Genomic DNA, 17,885 nt, shown 5'->3' on the forward strand with positions numbered 1-17,885 from the left:
AGAAACTGACCCCCCCCCCAATAAAGTGACTTGCCCAAGGCCATATAGTAAATAGGCAGCTGTGATTCTAACTGAGGTTCTCTTACTCCATAGCCACTGCTTTTCCATTATCCAATACTGCCTTTCAATCCTTTGCCTCAGTTTCTTGATAGGTGAAAAAAAACAACATTAACATTTCCCTCTCCTTTGTAAAGATGCTGATAGGTTCTAATAAGATAACATGTCTGAAAAATGTTGAGATCTCAGAACGAAAGGTCAGGTCTGAATTCCGGTGGTATTTTGAGGAGTGGCTGTGGAGAGAGGGTCTGTGGAAATGCTTATAAAGGTAACTAAGCCTCTAAGCCTTAAAAGATGACATTCAGATTTGTACAGCTCTTTTAACAATGGATTGACTTTTATTACCAAAGTAAATGATCTTTACAGACATTAAGAGAGTAAAACACCTTCTGCTTTATAGTTTACTGAGAAGAATTGAGTTTTTATTGTTTATCTTGATAACCAGTTAAACCAGAATCTTAGTGAAAACTTCGGAGCACAGACTTTTATGGGAAATAAAATCGCCAAGGAGAATTAAAAACCCAGAGGTGACCTGAAATGAATCTTTGCTTGTTACCCCCTCCTCCCTCCCTCATTTAAGACATCCATGAAGACACCTGCCACCCACTGGGAGAGAGGAGAGAACAATGGGCTAGGAGTCGGGAGACTTGGATTTTTGATTTGCCCTTACCTATTGCTTCTAGTGCAGAGTGTTTACCTTGGGAGTCAGACACTTTACGATAAATTGTGCTTCTGTCACTTGTGAGCCATGCAACCTTATGAAAGTAACCTAACCTTTCTATATCTCAACTTTTCATCTGTAAAATGGGGATAATATTAGCGCCTACCTCTCAGGGTGTCTAAAGATTACCTATATAATCTGAGATTATATAAGTAAAGCATTTTGCAAACCTCAAAGAACAATGCAATCCTAAACTTATTACTACTTTTAATCTATAAAATGGGAATTGTGAAAATAAGAGAAAGAAGCCTTATGGGAATGAGTTTTCAGATGTATTTTTAGCTGAAGTAAAAAGCAAACAATTCTACAAGTGCATACCAAAGATTTTTCCCTGTACTAACACAATGTTTGCAAATTAATTCAAAGCTAAGGCTTTCACTTGAAAAGATCCAAAACCATTTAGCAACAATTATTAAAAGTACACGTTAAAAATTTTAGAAATCTGGGGAAGAACTATTTTTGAACCCTTATCTTTCTTCTAAGAATCAATACTGTGTGTTGGTTCCAAGGCAGAAGAGTGGTAAGGAATAAGTGATGGGAATTAAATGATTTGCCCATGGTTACACATCTGGGAAACATCTGATGCCAGATCTGAACCCAGGATCTCCCATCTCTGAGCCACCTAACAGTCCTAGAAGACTGATTTTGAAATATTCTCTCCTGGTTTGCCTCCCCAACAACCCCAGCCCATCACAAGGCACACAAATCACAAGGAGACTTCTACATAATCAGTAACCCTGGCCCAGGAAGGGACTTGGCAGATGCTGGTCAGCCCCATTCTGAGCACATAATCTTTACTGGATTGAGTTCATTCCAAAGGAACTCCCCCACCAGGAAAATTCAGACAGAAGGTAAGGCTATTTCTGGGGTAAAAAAAAAAATGGACAAAGAGCTTGTAAATTGCACAGCTTAAAAATCCCCCCCAAATATTTTGGGAGTGTGTGGAAATCCTTAGAATTCATATTAAATATTGAATGGTAAGGACTATGAAATCAGGGCTAAATGAATTGGCCAGGACACACAGAAAGTGTCAGAGGCCAGATTTGAACCCAAGAGCTCCCATCTCTAGACCTGGCTCTCTATCCACTGGGCTACCCTGCTGCTCCATTCTCTATAACTCTTAATGACCTGGGTACCCAGGGGAAATATTAACCCCCTCTGCTTAGCCCTGTGGCTCTCTAGCAATAATATCCATAGCAGAACAGCTGTGTTGTTGAGTAAAGATTTCTGAGATGCAGCGAGCATATGTTAAGGCACAAAGACTTCAGAGAGCCTCTGACTTTACCTCTTCATTTTTGAGTCTGGGGAACCCAAGTCAGAGAATTACAGTGTTTTGCCCAGGGATTTCTTACTAGTGGCATGCAGCTCTCCTTTGGAGGAACCAAGGCCAGACCAATCTCTAGAATGCTAATCTAGGGCCCTTTCTGCTATCAGTAACCAACATGATAATTGAATTAAGCCTCTGCAGAATTTAGTGGAATTCTACTTTATCCCAGCCCTGAATTCTGAATCTCATTTCTGCATTTCCTCAGCTCAGGAGGACTTTTGTTAAAGAAGTTTTTTCATTCTAGGAGCAGACATCAGGCTCATCCATTAAGCGTTTTTATCTGTTCCCTCCTGCTCCACTGGTCTTTGCATTATGGTCCACCACAGTCATTTACTTTGGAGTTGAAATCACCTTGGAGCTCAATGCAAACATGTTACCTTTTTCCTATTCAGTTCTCTTTTTAAAAAATATGTAGAGCTGAGAGAGAGTTTCTTTTCTTTTTTTTTAATAATTAATTTATAAATAGCATTTATTTATACATATCTCAGCCCCTCTCTCAGCTCCCCACATCATAGAAGGCATCATCTGGGAGATAGCTATGTATAATTAATATCTTTCATGTTTCCATTTTTCAGTTCATTCTCTGGAGGTGACATTCACAAGTTATTCTTCAAGTATTAAATCTGTAGCTGTGTATAACATTCTCTTGGTTCTACCATCCTCAGTTCTTCTTGAGTCCTGGAAAAGCCCTGACTAGTCTGCTGCGTTGACTGCTGGGATCTATGGTCTCGGTGCTGTAATGCTTGTGATGAGGACAAAAATCCTGGCAAAAGGCCAGAAAGGCAGATGTGACCATATTCACCATCTGAGCTCATTCCTGACACCTCTTTGACTACTAGTAGCTAATGGATATATTTTGTCCATTTGGCATTAGGCAAAACTCCTGATCATCATCATTCAGATCTTTAAAGCAAATTCTGCTGCCATGTCAAGCTATAATGAATCCAACTAGCTGAGCTGCTTCTCTTTAGAGTGACAAAATCCATTTGGGGTGCTATGGTGTGAGTATCAGGCCTAGACAAGTACTCCGAAGTAGCAGTAAGTCTGTTGTCCAGATCGATGAATCTTTGTGGGCTGTTTTTTCTTCCACAGATCATTGATATTTCCTAATGAAGGTGGCAGAAATATAAGGTTGATGAACGAATGTAGGTGGCATGGCCCTCAAGGAGTCCTCTTGAATTAACAAATGGCTCTTAACAGCACAAGGGACATTATCATCAAAAACAATGTGGATGCTGGAAGTTGGCCAGCTGCCATTTTAGTAGCATCATCATCAAAGGATGTGCTTATCTCAGAAATCCTTGCCCAACAGGATGGTTGTTCTGCTGTGGATATTGTTGCTAGAGAGCCATGAGGTTGAGCAAAGGGGAATGATGTTGCTCTGGCTACCCAAGTCATTAAGAATTCCAGAGATTATCATCTGGAACACATTTTCCAGTACGCCATTTTGGAACAGTAGTCCATTGTGGTGTCAATATTTCCTGGAGGGGCACTGACGGCAGGGTTTGCTATCTTCAACGGTTGGATGAATTCTTTGTTTTTGGTGGTGGAATATGCCAGGAAATCAAAACAATCATGTTGCCAAGTACAATGCAAATCTTATGGGCACCAGGGGAGCTCATTCTCCTTTGCTAGTCCTAGCCGGAGCACTCATCCATAGGGAAGTGGAGCAATTTTGTCATTTCAGATGTTAATGCAATCACAAAGAGGTGAGTGTCATGACTTTCTCTGCTGTTTCTTTATAAACATCATAATACTTCAGCTACAGGTGTTTATTTCTGGCATCCCTTGCATATTCTTATAGGAGCCCTAAACCCAAAAGATCGCTATTTTTACAAACATAAAAATTGCATTGGTAAAGTCCAAAAAGTCATAAGCAGCAGCCAGATATCTTTCTCTCTGTTGCGTTGGCTTATAAATTCTAAATCAGGGCAGAACCTGGTATAAACCTAGAATTAACTCCTGATTCTCCTATCTGGTCCTCACAGGATGGTTCCAGCATGTCAAGTGTCAATCTAAGTTTACACCTAAAGGAGTTAATGGTGTCCTTATGAGGTACTCCCCAATTAAGAGCTACAGACAAATAAAAATTACTGAGTTTTTCATGCAAAATCAACTGTAACTTGGAGAGTTGCTCCATTCCTAATTCTGAGAGAGATGAGCAGCATTTACATTATTCTTTTGGAAAGTGTGAATGTTCCTGAAACAGGCATACACTGAGTTCCCCAAGGATGAAGAGGTAAACCATGCTAAGGTCTTTCCCAGGTAATAGAAAACAGTTCCAGTGAGAAGTAACTTCTATGTCCTTGTGTGATTTTTTCTGAATAGCAGAGAGATCCTGTTTGACAAGTCCAAATAACCTAGCCTGGGACCAGTTCTAACCAGTGGCCATTCCTTCTTTCAACCTGACAAGTTCAAGCCTGTCCCTTGATTCCTTCCAGCTTCTCACTGATACAGATCAGAGATCTTGTCTCTCTTAGAAACAAATGACATGTCTCCCTTGAATTACAATGTCAATGCCCAACCCAGAGGAGAGGCACCAAGTCACAGAAAAAGGCATTGGAGGAAGGAACCCCTTCTATTAGAGTGGTGAAGCTCTCAGAGATCCAAATCTTTCCCTAGCTACCCAATCACAGTTTTCCCTTGACCTTAGATAACAGCAAGTTGGGAAAGGAGGGTCAGCCAGATAAATTTTCTAGTCAGATCTTGACTTTTTACTGGTTAAAATAAACCTAACCCAATGGCTAAGGATCCAAAGAAGTCAAGCTATTCTGCATGCAAGGCTATTTACTCCTCCTAGTTCCACAATTGCGTGTACACCCCAAATCTCTTTGGTGGGCCTTGGATGATACATGCATTCAAAAATTTTCATTTATTTATTTAATTAATTTAGAAAATTTTCCCATGGTTACATGATTTGTATCCTTTCCCTCCCCTTCTCCCACCCCCCTCCCTTAGCCAACACTCAATTCCACTGTGTTTTTCATGTGTCATTGATCAAGACCTATTTCCATGTTATTCATTTTTGCAATAGAGTGATCATTTCATCTACATCTCCAATCATATCCCCATTGCACTTGACACATGCATTTTGGAAGAAATGGTCTCTCTAGAGTGTGTCTAGACCTCTTTATATCTCATTGTGGCCACACTCTCTAGTCCTGTGGGTTTTTGTTCAGGAAGCCTGCACTGTTGCAAACTTTTATTTAACCATTAATACTCTGGACCTATAAAAACTCTGAGGAATTCTGATATTAAGTATAAGTCTCTGAATGAAAGGTTTTGTAGCATGATATAATAAAGCCCTAGAGGCTACCCTGTGATGCTGTTGATAGCTGTTATGGTCCGAGTGCAAATTGACTCTCTTTTTAGGCTCAGCTTGTGCTGAGTTTCAGTGGTTATTCTCAGACCAGGAGGCTAGATTGAGGGAGATAAATTTTGTTCAGGAGCCAACATTTTTAAAGAGGCTGATTTAATTCCCAGGATTCTTTGAAAAGAGGTTTCACATAGAGATCCTGATAACACCTAAGAACTTAGCTCTCTTGAGAAGCTGATTCAGGGCTTCAGGGATCAAATACTTTTAACTTTCTAAGGAAACAGTCTAATGGAGGAAAAGGGAAAAGAAATTCTCTGTGATGATGTTCTCATTGCTTTGTTAAGATATGGTGAAAATAACCATAAACTTGGAGTTATGAGTCCTGAATTCTAATTTCAATTTTGATCCTGATTCATCATGTGATCATGGGTAAATCATTTAAATTCAGAAAACTTGCCAACCAATTTATCATTTTTCTAAAAGGGTATGTATGAAGATGCAAGCAAGAGTAACAGAGCGTGAGGACAAAAGTGTGACTGGTATGGTAAGGCTAGAATCTGGAAGAATAAAGCTCAAAATGAGCCAAAGTTGTGGCAAGGAAAGTTAAGAAAAGGTCTTTTATTTATTAATTTAAAAATCCTTATCTTCTGTCTCAGAATTGATTTTAAATGTTGGTTCCAAAGCAGAAGTATGGCAAGCACTAGGCAATGAAGGTTAAGTGATTTCCTCAAAGTCACACAGATAGGAAATGTCTGAGGCTAGATTTGAACCCAGGACCTCCCATCTCCAAGCCTGGTACTCTATTCTCTGAGACACTTAGCTGCCTTTGGTGGTATCTATCTTAAGATTAAATAATAGCAGTGATCTCAAGGAGAAACCATTCCCCCATATGTCAGCATTCTGGGACAAAGCATCATCTGCTCCATGGTAGTTATGGCCCTGGGTGTAGGACAGTAGAATTTGAAAAAAAAAGCTCTATTTCTCTCAGGGATTAAGAAAAAACTATCAAGTCGAATGTGAACTGGGTAGGCAGTTACATGTGTTTTATCTTTGTGCTTATGCTCTCTCTCTCTCTCTCTCTCTCTCTCTCTCTCTCTCTCTCTCTCTCTCTCTCTCTCTCTCTCTCTCTCTCTCTCTCTCTCTCTCTCCCTTCTTCTCCTCTCCCTCCCTCTCTCCCTCCCTCCTTTTTCTTTCTTTTTGTCTCCCTCTCCATCCCTTCCTTTTCTCTCTTCTTCTACCTTTCTACCCTATTTCTTTCTCTCTACATCCCCCACCCCACATAATTTCCATTTGTTGTCTTCCTGGTTCTCTAGAGAAGTGAACTGAGCAACCACATCAGGGAAGAATGGGGTTTGATCTAACTACTAGGAATTGCAATCAATAGCCACATGTTTTGTGACAGCTATTTGTTTGGCCAACAGACCGGACAGATACAAATGGTCAAAAGAAAGAGACTGTAGGAAAAAAGAGACACCTGCATTAAGAAGCCAACAGGCAGATCCCTAGTTACAGAATGCAATCCCCAAACAGGTGCTGCCAGTTGATATATATGGTCTTGGCTGCTTGTCTTTATCCCCACTATTCCTCGATGCCATCTAGTCTTTTCTTTTCCCATTAATGGCTCAATGACACAAAAAACAAAACTGCCCTTGTACAGTTTGCATAGCACATGCACACATACACAGAACTTGGTCCTAATTCCAATGAATTCCAATGCATTATTTGAATTTTCACTTTATCGCTCCATTGTGCTGAAACTAATTACTATATTTTAAATAATTATAATTTTAAACACTATGAATATAAATACATGTGGCTGCTTCCTGGGATTGATTATTTGCTCAAATTGAGACTGTTTCTTTCATGGAGCTGGAATGGAAACCTACATATGTGTATGCATGTACAAATATACACATACACACACATATATGGACATATTAACTTGTTATGAAGTATTGAGCATATATATGATCTAGATACAATCTAAGTGTGTCTACACACATAAGATATACTTGTGAACATATTCTGAAGTATTTACTATATACATATAACATAAGCAACCAATATGTTTTGTGTACATATATATTTTTATTTGTTATGTGATGGAGTGGGTAGTTATGAATTTGAAATGCAAGTTGAAGAGTAAATAAATATTAATAAATTCTAATTGTATAATAAAAATAAATAAAATAAAAATAAAAAAGGAAATAAAACTAATTAAAGATCATTGGATCTTTAAAATTCTTACTTATATTTGAATTCTTTTAATTTATGCTTAGGTATAAAGCCAGTTTACCTGTTCTTGTTAACTTATATAAGATATGATGAGAAGGGAGACATTGGGATACAGGGGAAAGTATGGTGGATTTGGACTCAAAGGATACTAATAGACAGCACCTAGTACTTTTGTGCCCTTGGGTGAGTCTCTTAACTTCTCTGACTCTCAGTTTCCTCCTCAGTAAAAAAAGTAGCTAGAATTGATGGCCTCAGGGACCTTTCTAGCTCTTTGAAATGCTTTTTCAAATGCTTGAGTTTTCTTGGTGACTAGCAGAACTTCAGAAGGTCCTTTGGACTTCAGGTTTTGCCTTCAAGATGGCAGTATACTTTTTGGTTTTATTAATTATTTTATGAATTAAATTTAAACTCAATTAAATTTAAATTTTATTAATTATTAAAATAAAGAATACTATTTTTATTTTAATTTTTTCTTTTATTACTATAAATTTTATATGCATTAACAAACATGGACATGATTGTGTGGATTAAATATCTAGGGCACCCCCTACCCAGTCCAATCCTGGAAGAACTCACTCTGGTAGTCAGTCATGTGTTTGATGGCTGGTCTGGCATGATGGTGCCACAGTGACCAGGAGGCTTGATGTATGAAGGCCACTGGCCTATTAAAGGATCTGGGGGTGGGGTTAAATTTGAAAAGCCAGTGCAGGATACTCAGTCCTTCTCTTTGCTCCCATCCCTGTCCTTGGTTTGACTCTTTCTCTGAGCTTTTATCTTGCCTGCCGTCTCTGGCAACAGCAGCAAGGAGAGGGCCATGCCATTCTGGAAATCCAGGACCCAGTTTTACTTTTTAAATTAGAAAGGCTGGAAACCTTATTTCTCCCTTGCTTTCTCTTTACTAATAAATACTTATAAATGTAGTATAAAGTCTCCAAGATTAATTTTTATTTATAATATTTCCACATTTAGAGAATAGAAAAAAGAGGACCATATGTGAAATTGTGAATCTCCATTACAAAGAGTTTTTAAAACATATATATTTCAAAGTCAACATGGCAGTTCCATGCTTTTGCTTATCTGGGTCCCATTCTGCATTTTCTTTTGCTCTTACATTTTGATGATCATCATCCCAATTCAAGTCTATTTCTTTAATGGTCCCCCCCCCCCCACAAAAGGTGACACCTACCTGCATAGTGGGAAATGAGGTTGTGTGTGAGCTTGTAGCCAGAGAAGAAACTTACTGTTGGTTGTAAAGTGAACCTCCCCCTCTTGGGGAGTGGCGTCTGCATCTTGGACTACTTGTAATTCTCCCACAGTCCTGACCGCTGGATCCAAAGTGACAGAACTCTCATTGACCGTTGTGTCACTTGCACCTGTAATCTGATTGGTTGGTGGCCCTCCTATGGAACCTTCAAAGTCTGGTGGGATGTCATCTATGCAGTCTGCATTGGGCTGGTAAAAAATAAAGAACACTTTGAAGTTTATTTGCTATGAAACCAATATAACACAAGAAGGTGACACAATCTATGTTAATATTTAAAGCTCTAATCATACAACAGCTCTGAGATCAAATTCCAAGAGTACAAATATGCTTAACATAAGCATTCATTAATATGATTTGTTCTTTTCAAAAGATACAAAACCAATTTCTTCAAAGTTCTCCTTTAGCACCATAAGCTTATTAATAATATCTATATGATTTTTAACAAAATAAACATGTAAAGTTTTTGTAAAGCTCATCTTTCAAAATTCCCCATCTGGATGGATGGATGGATGGATGCATGGAGGGCCATGTTGTGGGTGTGACATATCTGACAATGGCCACAGATGAAGACTTCTATAGGAAGTAACACATGGCTCATTTACAGAAATGTCACTTTCTTGAAAATGTTTGTTCCTAGATGAGGTAACTTGACAGTCTGGTCTTTATGGCCAAAGCCTTGTGAATTGTTTTTGAATATTCCTAAAGACCTGTGCAGGGGAAGAGGAAGAGCAGACAGAAATGTTTGATTTCTACCTGTGGATTGCTGCTTTAAAAAAGAAATAAATTGAGATTTTGGGTGTTTGAATGAAAAGTTCACATTCCAAAAGAAAGGAGAACAAAACCTCCCCTTGTTGGACATGCAATGATTCATCAAGAAAATGCCGAAATTCAAATTCACAGAATCTTTCTGTGAAGGCATTGGAAAGACTCTTGGAGATCATCAAATTCAACCTTTCACTCAGTGTAAGAATTTCTATAGCAACCCAGGCAGAAGGTTTTCTAGCTTCTGCTTGAATACTTCTAATAATGGGGAGCTCATTATTTCTTAAGACAACTCATTTAGTTGATGGATAGCTCTAATTTTTCTAAAATTCTTCCTTAAAATAAGCAAACTCTTCTAGCTTAGTACTTTCACTCAGATCAGCCTTACTTCTTTCACATTGAGTTAAGACAAAAATAATATTCTCCTTCCATGTGAAACATAATGAAGTACTGGAGTAAAGGAGTCATAGCTCTTTCTTTTCCCTTCTCCTCCAAATCTTATCTCAAACAATATTAAACAGAAAGAATGGAAATTTTACTGATTTTGTGTGTGTGTGTTCTTATTTTCAATAGGGAAGGAGACTGTTCTGATATTTGTCTTCATTATGCCTTTGGAAAGGATGTCTTTCCTGTACTCATGTCCAGATTGGAAAACCTAGGCATTCTGCTGATAGGATTTGGGTTTGGTATTGCTGTACAAGGAAGGAGTCTTCTGGGGAAGCTAAATGGCTCGGTGGATTAAGGTGGGAGATCCTAGGTTCAAAACCCTGGCAAGTCACTTAACCCTAACTGCATAGCCCTCACTGTTCTTCTGCTTTGGAACTGATACTTGGTCCTGATTCTAAGACAAAGTGTGAGGGTTTAAAAATAGAAAGGAAGGAGTCTCCCATCATAATCAGTTTATGAGACCATCATTTCCCTTAAATTCAAAGGCTTTTCTTTTTGGCAGCTTGTACACTCTGTGTGTAGCAAGAAGAATGAGAAAAACAATGAAGGAGGAATAGTGGATCGAAGAGATTTTGCTGCTACTGATAAATGGTCATTTTCCAGGTTGATCCCTGAGTCTTAGGAGAGGAAGGAGGTGGGCAATTGTCCATGGTGGGCAGTGTTCAGGAAGAGAAACCAGAGCTAAAGGCAAAAATGAGTTTTTATTTGAGCCTCATTAAAATGCAAACCTAATGAAATATCAAAAAATGATATAGTTTAATAGAGGCATAGCTTTGGGGGAGAGCCACTTTAATATATTATTGGTAAGGCTGCAGACTAGTACAAAAGATTTGAAAAGCAATCTGCAATATGAAAAGAGTTGAAAAATTGATCCTATCACTGGACCCAGGTTTTTGTTGCTAAGATTCTATAGCCACACAATAAAAAGGAAAAACAGGGCCTATTTACACAAAAAATATTCATAGTTTCACTATTTATAATAGTAAAAAATTTGGAAACAATCTCTGTGTTAAAAACTGGAGAATAGCTGAATAAATTGTGATGCAGTAAATGTCATGGCAGATTAAGTGAATAAAGATCAGGAAATCTGACACATTCAAGGAACTGTAGAAAGACCAATAAGGGGTGGTTCAGAGTGAAAGCAGCAACACTAGAGTGGTATTAAACATTGATTACAGAGACAAATAAAAAACAAAGATCTTTTTCTTTTAAAGGTAGGGAGAAACACAAGACCTCAAGGGTCTTTAGAAGGGCTGGGAGGAGAAACAGAATAAAAAATAAAATTGCTTGTTTGTTATTTCTTCATTATTTTGGTTCTGCTTTGTAAAAGGCTGGAGGCCTTGTGGGGACCACCCCATCTTTTTTTCCTTGTTTTTTTTTAGTTCATTTGGCTTTTTTTTTCTTGTTGATGAAGGTTAAGTCTAGTTTTTTAAGTGGAAGTCTGTTGTTGCTATGCACAGATGGAATACATGGCAATGTTCGAACAAGCATTCAGTATATGCTACATTTATAGGCAGAAACAAATTAGGAAGAAAAATTCATGTAGAGCAGATACTTTGCTTTTCTAGAGAAATGTGTCTACATTTGTCCCCTCAGGTGTGACTGTTTCAATGTAATAAAAAAATACTTGTAATGAACCTGAACGTGCTCTCTCAAAATGCATCAGCGAGAAGCAGTGTGTTAGGGTAGGCAGAAAGAGGATTAGCCTTGCAGTCCAAGGGTTTGGATTGGAACTGTGTTTATTACACTAAGTGATCCTGAACAAGTCTCCCTTCTTCCCTGGGCCTCAGAGACCTCATCTGTAAAATGAGGGGATGGGCCTAGCTGACTTTTGAGGGCTCTTCTAGCTCTAGATTTATCTGATTTATAAAATGAGGGATTAGAGGAAGTGTTTCCCCCCCCCCCCCAAGCTGCATATCTGATTCTTATTTTCTTATTATGTTTTGTTATGGTGAAGGGAGCTTTTTTTCTTTCTTTCCTTCCTCCCTCCCTCCTTCCCTTCCCCTTCCTTCCTTCCTTCCTTCCTTCCTTCCTTCCTTCCTTCCTTCCTTCCTTCCTTCCTTCCTTCCTTCCTTCTTTTCTTCCTTTCTTCCCTCCCTCCCTCCTTCCATTATTTCCCTCCCTCCCTCCCTCCCTCCTTCCTTCCTTCTGTTTCTTATTTTTTTGTAATGTTTTTGTTTTGATTATAAAGGGAACTTTTATTCCTTCCTTCCTTCCTTCCTTCCTTCCTTCCTTCCTTCCTTCCTTCCTTCCTTCCTTCCTTCCTTCCTTCCTTCCTTCCTTCCTTCCTCTTCCTTCCTTCCTTCCTTTTCTTCCTTCCTTCCCTCCTTCCCTCTCTCCCTTCCTCCTTTCCCTCCCTCCTTCCTTCCTTCCTTCCCTCCTTCCATTATTTCCTTCCCTTCCTCCCTCCCTCCTTCCTTCCTTCTGTTTCTTATTTTTTGTAATGTTTTTGTTTTGATTAAAAAGGGAACTTTTATTCCTTCCTTCCTTCTTTTCTTTCTTCCTTCCCTCCTTCCTTCCTCCTTCCCTCTCTCCCCTCCTCCCTTCCCTCCCTCCTTCTGTCCCTCCCTCCTCCCTCCTTCCTTCCTTCTTTCTTCCTTCCTTCCTTCTTTCCTCTCTCTCCCTCCTCCCCTACCAATGCCCCAACCCTCATCTTACATTCTCTCAGTCTCTACCAAGAGGCAGTTTGGCATGGTGGACAGAGTGATCAATCTGGAGGTGAAAAGATCTGGGTTCCCATCTAACCTCTGACATTTTCTAGCAGTGTAATCCTGGGCAAATCACTTAACCATCCTGGGTCTCAGTTCCCTCATTTAAAATGGGAGAGTTGAACTAAAAGGCTTATCTGTTTATAAATCTAGGATTCCTTGTAAAAGGTGCTTTGTATAATACCTGGAACACAGTAGGTGCTATATAAATGCTTATTCCCTCTCGCCCCATGACAGCTGCCTTCAGTCTTCTCTATTTCTCTACATAAACACACACAAACCTGAGTCTTTTGGATTTATCATTTCATGGCAGTAGCAAACTACTAGTATGGAAACTTCATCCTCAGATACAGGTCAGTAACTCATCCATAACTTGATCTTAGAGAGTTGCCAGGGTGGCACTAAGAAGATAGATGACTTCTACGGGGTCATGAAAACAGGATATATCAGAGACAAGAATTGAACCCAGGCCTTCCTGACAGAAAGGCCAACCCTCTAGCCATGATGCATTATCTCTCCTATATTGGTGTTGTTCAGTCATACTTTAATCACTGTGACTGTGTATGGGGTTTTCTTTGTCTTTTAAAAAAATTAACTAATTAATTTTTAAAGATATTTTTCCATGTTTACATGATTTATTTTCTCCCCCCCCCCCTCCACCGAGCCAACAAGCAATTCCACTGGGTTATATAAATGTCGTCACTTGATACCTATTTTCATATTATTCATTTTTGCTATAGAGCAATTTTTAAATGGCCAAACCCCAAATCATCTACCCATATATACATGTGATAAGTGATGTTATGTTCTTCTTTTGCATTTCTACTCCCACAGTTCTTTCTCTCAGTGAGGATAGCATTCTTTCCCATAAGTCCTTCAAGAGTTTCCCAGCTTGTTGCATTGCTACTAGTAACAAAATCTATTACATTGGATTGTTCCACAATGTTTCACTTTCTGTGTACAATGTTCTCACGGTTCTGCTCATTCCACTCTGCATCAGTTCCTTGAGGTTCTCCCAGTTCATAGAGAAATCCTTCAGATCATCATTCCTTACAGCACAGTAGTATTCCATCACCATCATATACCACAATTTGTTTAGCCATTCCCCGATCAATGGACATCCCTCATTTTCCATTTTTTTTTGCCACCACAAAGGTATGAGATTTTTTTTTTTTGGCAAAGATACTGGAGTGTTTTGTTGTTTCCTTCTCCAACAGATCAAGGCAAATAGAAGTTATGTGACTTGCCCAGGGTCACACAGTTAGTGACTGTCTCAGTGTGGATTTGATCTCAGGTCTTTCTGACTCTGGGCTCAGCATTGTAGCCGCTGAACCACCTAGCTACCTCTATATCTCCTGCAAACATATGTATTTTTCATACAGAAACTAGATGGAGTCCAAGTGACTGCAGAGGAAATTCTTACTATACTGAGTTCTAAGAGTGTTTTTCTAAGCCGCGGGGGTTAGAGCCTGGCTTTTGAGCTCTGTGTTCTCCTTGTAATTGCTTTTCTGCACGCAGACTCTGTATTTACGATTCCAGACCAATGATGCCTGTCCTGCCCTGTATTCACACAAGCTGATTTGTGTTTTGGGCACAAAGCATTGAGATCAGCCCCAGCTGCCTCTGTGGCAGCTGGACCTTGAGAAGAGAAGCCAGGCCCAGTGCAGGTCATCACCAGCTTTGGCAGTGGCCCTCCAAGGTGCATCGTCTCCTTTTCCCAATGGCAAAGGTCCTTAGTGAATCAGACTTAGAGTGATCTCTCCCTTTCCGTGATTATCCTCTTCAGAGTTCCTACTCCATTAAGGTCCAGGCTGCTGCATCCTCCTTTCCTTTCTTTGCCACCACTGGGAGTGCTGAGGGAGGAGGGGGAGAGGCAGAGTGGGAAAGGCTGGTGGTATCTGGGGCTCCCATCCTATCATCATGTCTGGCTTCTTTCAAACACCGTCTTTTGTTTAACTCTCCTCTTTCTTGCACAGCCAGGGATCTGGGAGTTTGGCTCTCTGCCTGCCCTCATCTGTTCAGGAAGAACATACACAGAACAGCTGGTGGCTCACTGGCCACCATTGTTTGGGGGCTAAACTTGACACAGTCCTGGAAAGTCTTTATCCTCCGCTAGAAGCCAGCTGGCTGGAGTCTCCTCAGAGGGGGAGCCGCTAAACTTTTTATGGATCATTGGAATGGAGCGGGGCTTAGTTTGGTGGTAGAATGGAAACTGAGTAAGTCCTGCCTCCAGTGTCCTGGACAGTGAAGGATCTCCACCCAGATCTTTATTGAACAGCCAGTCTAAGAGCCATTCTCTGCCACCATGGCTGCACTTTCTCATGCTATTATGAAAGGTGTGTACCTACCTACCTTTTTTTTTTTTAACCTCTATCTTCTATATTAGTATCAATTCTAATACAGAGGAGTGGCAAGGGCTAGGAAATTGGTGTTGTGACTTGCCTAGGGTCACACAGTTAGGGAACATTTGAAGTCAAATTTGAACCCAGGTCCTCCTGACTCTAGACCTGGCACTCTATCCATTGTGCTACCAAGCTGCCTCTATGCAGTGACTAATTAGAATGGACTCAGAATCTGAGGTGACATTAAAAAGCAGTCGATGTGATTTCCCCTTGGTGCAGAGTATTATATACAGACATATTACATAAATGAATGTGGATCAGTGCCTCCCTCAGGCTTGGGGATGATCACCACTCATGCAAATCACAACCAGAGCAGGATCGAGGAGAGATGTTGCCAGACACATCTGGAGGTTAAATGACTTCTTAGGGTCACACAGAAAAGTATCAGAGGTAGGATTTGAACCCAGGTTTCTTGACTTTGGGTTCCACATTCTTCCCTGTATACCTGTCTGTCTGTCTCACTGTTAACTGAAAGAAGAGAATGCTAACTGTGTAAAGAGCATCTTGATGCTGAATTATGATGATCCAAAATGAGATAGGGAGTAGGAAACCCCACAATGATGAAAGGGCTCACAATGGGGAAAATGAGAGAAAAGATAACCTCAGATGCAGGTGCTCCCACAGGTTTCCCTCAAATGGTGTCAACTCCTGTGGCATCCCTATCCTAGGGATGGTTTCAAGGAAGAGCTCTAAAAGAGAGGAAAACTCCCAGGCAACAGCCTATGATTTATCTCCTCTTTGTGTCTGTGAGCAGGTAGGAAAGAAATGATGGAGACTGGTGGGGGTACTGTGCTTACCGGGATGCCTAGGGCCTTAAGGATGTTCATCTTGCACATGGGACAGGTTCGATGGTCTAGCAGCCATGGGTCCACGCAGGATTTGTGGAAAAGATGCCTGCAAGGAGAGTCATAGAATTTTAGCAACGGAGATTCAGCCCTTATTTCTTCCCCTATTTTAGATGAGGACTCTGAGGTCCATCAAGGTGAAGTTCATTCTCTAAATTCATAATGGAAGAGTCACATTCACATGTGAAGCCTCCATCTCCTTAATCCTAGTTAATTGTTCTTTTCAGGCAGCGAGGTGGTACAGTGGGTAGAGTACCTTGCCCGGAGTCAAGAAGATTCATCATCCTGAGTCCAAATCTGGCTTCAGACACTAGCTGTGTGACCCTGGGCAAATCACTTAACCGTTTGTCTCAGTTTCCTCATCTGTAAAATAAACTGGAGAAGGAAATGGCAAAGCACTCCAGTATCCTTGCCAAGAAAACCCCACAGGGGGTCATAAAGAGTTGGGGATATTTGAAATAACTAAACAATAGTGTTCTCTCCATGATACCAGGAATATATTTAGAGTCTTACTTGGGGTGTGTGTGTGTGTGTGTGTGTGTGTGTGTGTGTGTGTGTGTGTGTGTGTATGTGTGTGTGTGTGTGTGTGTTTTCAATTATTCTCAGTTTGCCAACCAAATTCAGAAAATGTAGGTCATGTAGAAACAGGGAGGCTTCCCCCCCCTGCTCCAATGCAAGAGGAATGTGATAGCTTCCCAGCATTCACAGGAAGAATGCTAGGAGACAAATGATACAAAGCTAAGAACACAGAATAACTTTCTGATTCTTCTGAATGTAATAGAAAGAGATCTGTATTTGGAGTTGGAAGACTGTCATTAACTAGGTCTATGATTTTGGGCAAATCATCTGAACTTCTCCCAGCCTTAACTGGTTTCCTAATCTGTAAAATGGATTTACATTGGACCGCCCATCTCCTTTTGAAGATCAATTGAAATAATTTGCATAAATTGCTTTGTAAATTGCAAAGTGCTATGCCAGTTATTATTATTATTCTCACTGTTGAATAAGACAGGTGCTACTGCCATCCCCTCAAATTATAATACTGAAAAATCCATCAATTCTTTTGGGGGGGGTGCTACCAGGATACAATGAGGGATTGAAGAGAGGAGACTGCTTTTGGCTGGGATGTCAGAGAAGACTTGATGGATGAGGAGGCATCCAAGGTGGTCCTAAGAAGATGGGTAGAACATCAACAGGTTAAATTACAGAAGCATTTTTTAGATGAGAAGAACCATATCAGTAAGGAAGGTTCAGAGAATATATCTGCAGAGCCTTCCAGGGATATCATCTAATGGGAGCTGAGGCTAGGTTAGGGAAAGTATGATGAGATATAGTGTGTTGGAGCTAAGTTGTAGAAGGCCTTGAATGCTAAACTAAGGAGAATGGTCTCTACTCTGTGGTCTGGTTATAGAACATAGAACCAAGCAGAGAGGTGTTGGGGCTGGTGGCAGGTTGACTGTCTAGATGACTAATTTGAGAGCCATGATGGGATTTAACAATGACCTTTACCAGGGTAATGGCTGTAGGAATGGAGGGGACAGATAAAAAGAGTTACTACAGAAGTAGTTAGTAGACTTGGAACCATTTGGAGGTTAAAAGTTGGGGCCAGGAGAGCTCAAAGGAGGCTCTGAGATTTCTAGCTTGAGTGAATGGGAAAATAAGGGATTATTAACAGAATTAGTAAAGTCAGGGAGAGGGGCAGTATTTTTGGGGGGTGGATGATGTCTGGTTTTTGACATTCCCTTCCATCCAATTGAGATAATATTTATTAAGCACCAGTTGGGTGCCAGGCATTGTTAGG

General features: G+C 40.2%; 1 protein-coding gene across 2 annotated transcripts in view; it reads right to left on the minus strand.

The window, feature by feature from the left end:
• RNF150 (ring finger protein 150) overlaps nt 1–17,885 on the minus strand; it is a 359,371-nt gene that overhangs the window by 57,677 nt on the left and 283,809 nt on the right. For both annotated transcript variants that reach the window (XM_056802729.1, XM_056802728.1), the window contains 2 exons: nt 16,037–16,133; nt 8,898–9,108 (listed from right to left, as the gene is read on the minus strand). In XM_056802729.1, the coding sequence (XP_056658707.1) occupies nt 8,898–9,108; nt 16,037–16,133 (308 nt within the window). The remainder of the gene's footprint in view (nt 1–8,897; nt 9,109–16,036; nt 16,134–17,885) is intronic.

This window comes from Monodelphis domestica, chromosome 6 (assembly GCF_027887165.1).
Source record: "Monodelphis domestica isolate mMonDom1 chromosome 6, mMonDom1.pri, whole genome shotgun sequence".
Lineage (NCBI taxonomy): Eukaryota > Metazoa > Chordata > Mammalia > Didelphimorphia > Didelphidae > Monodelphis > Monodelphis domestica.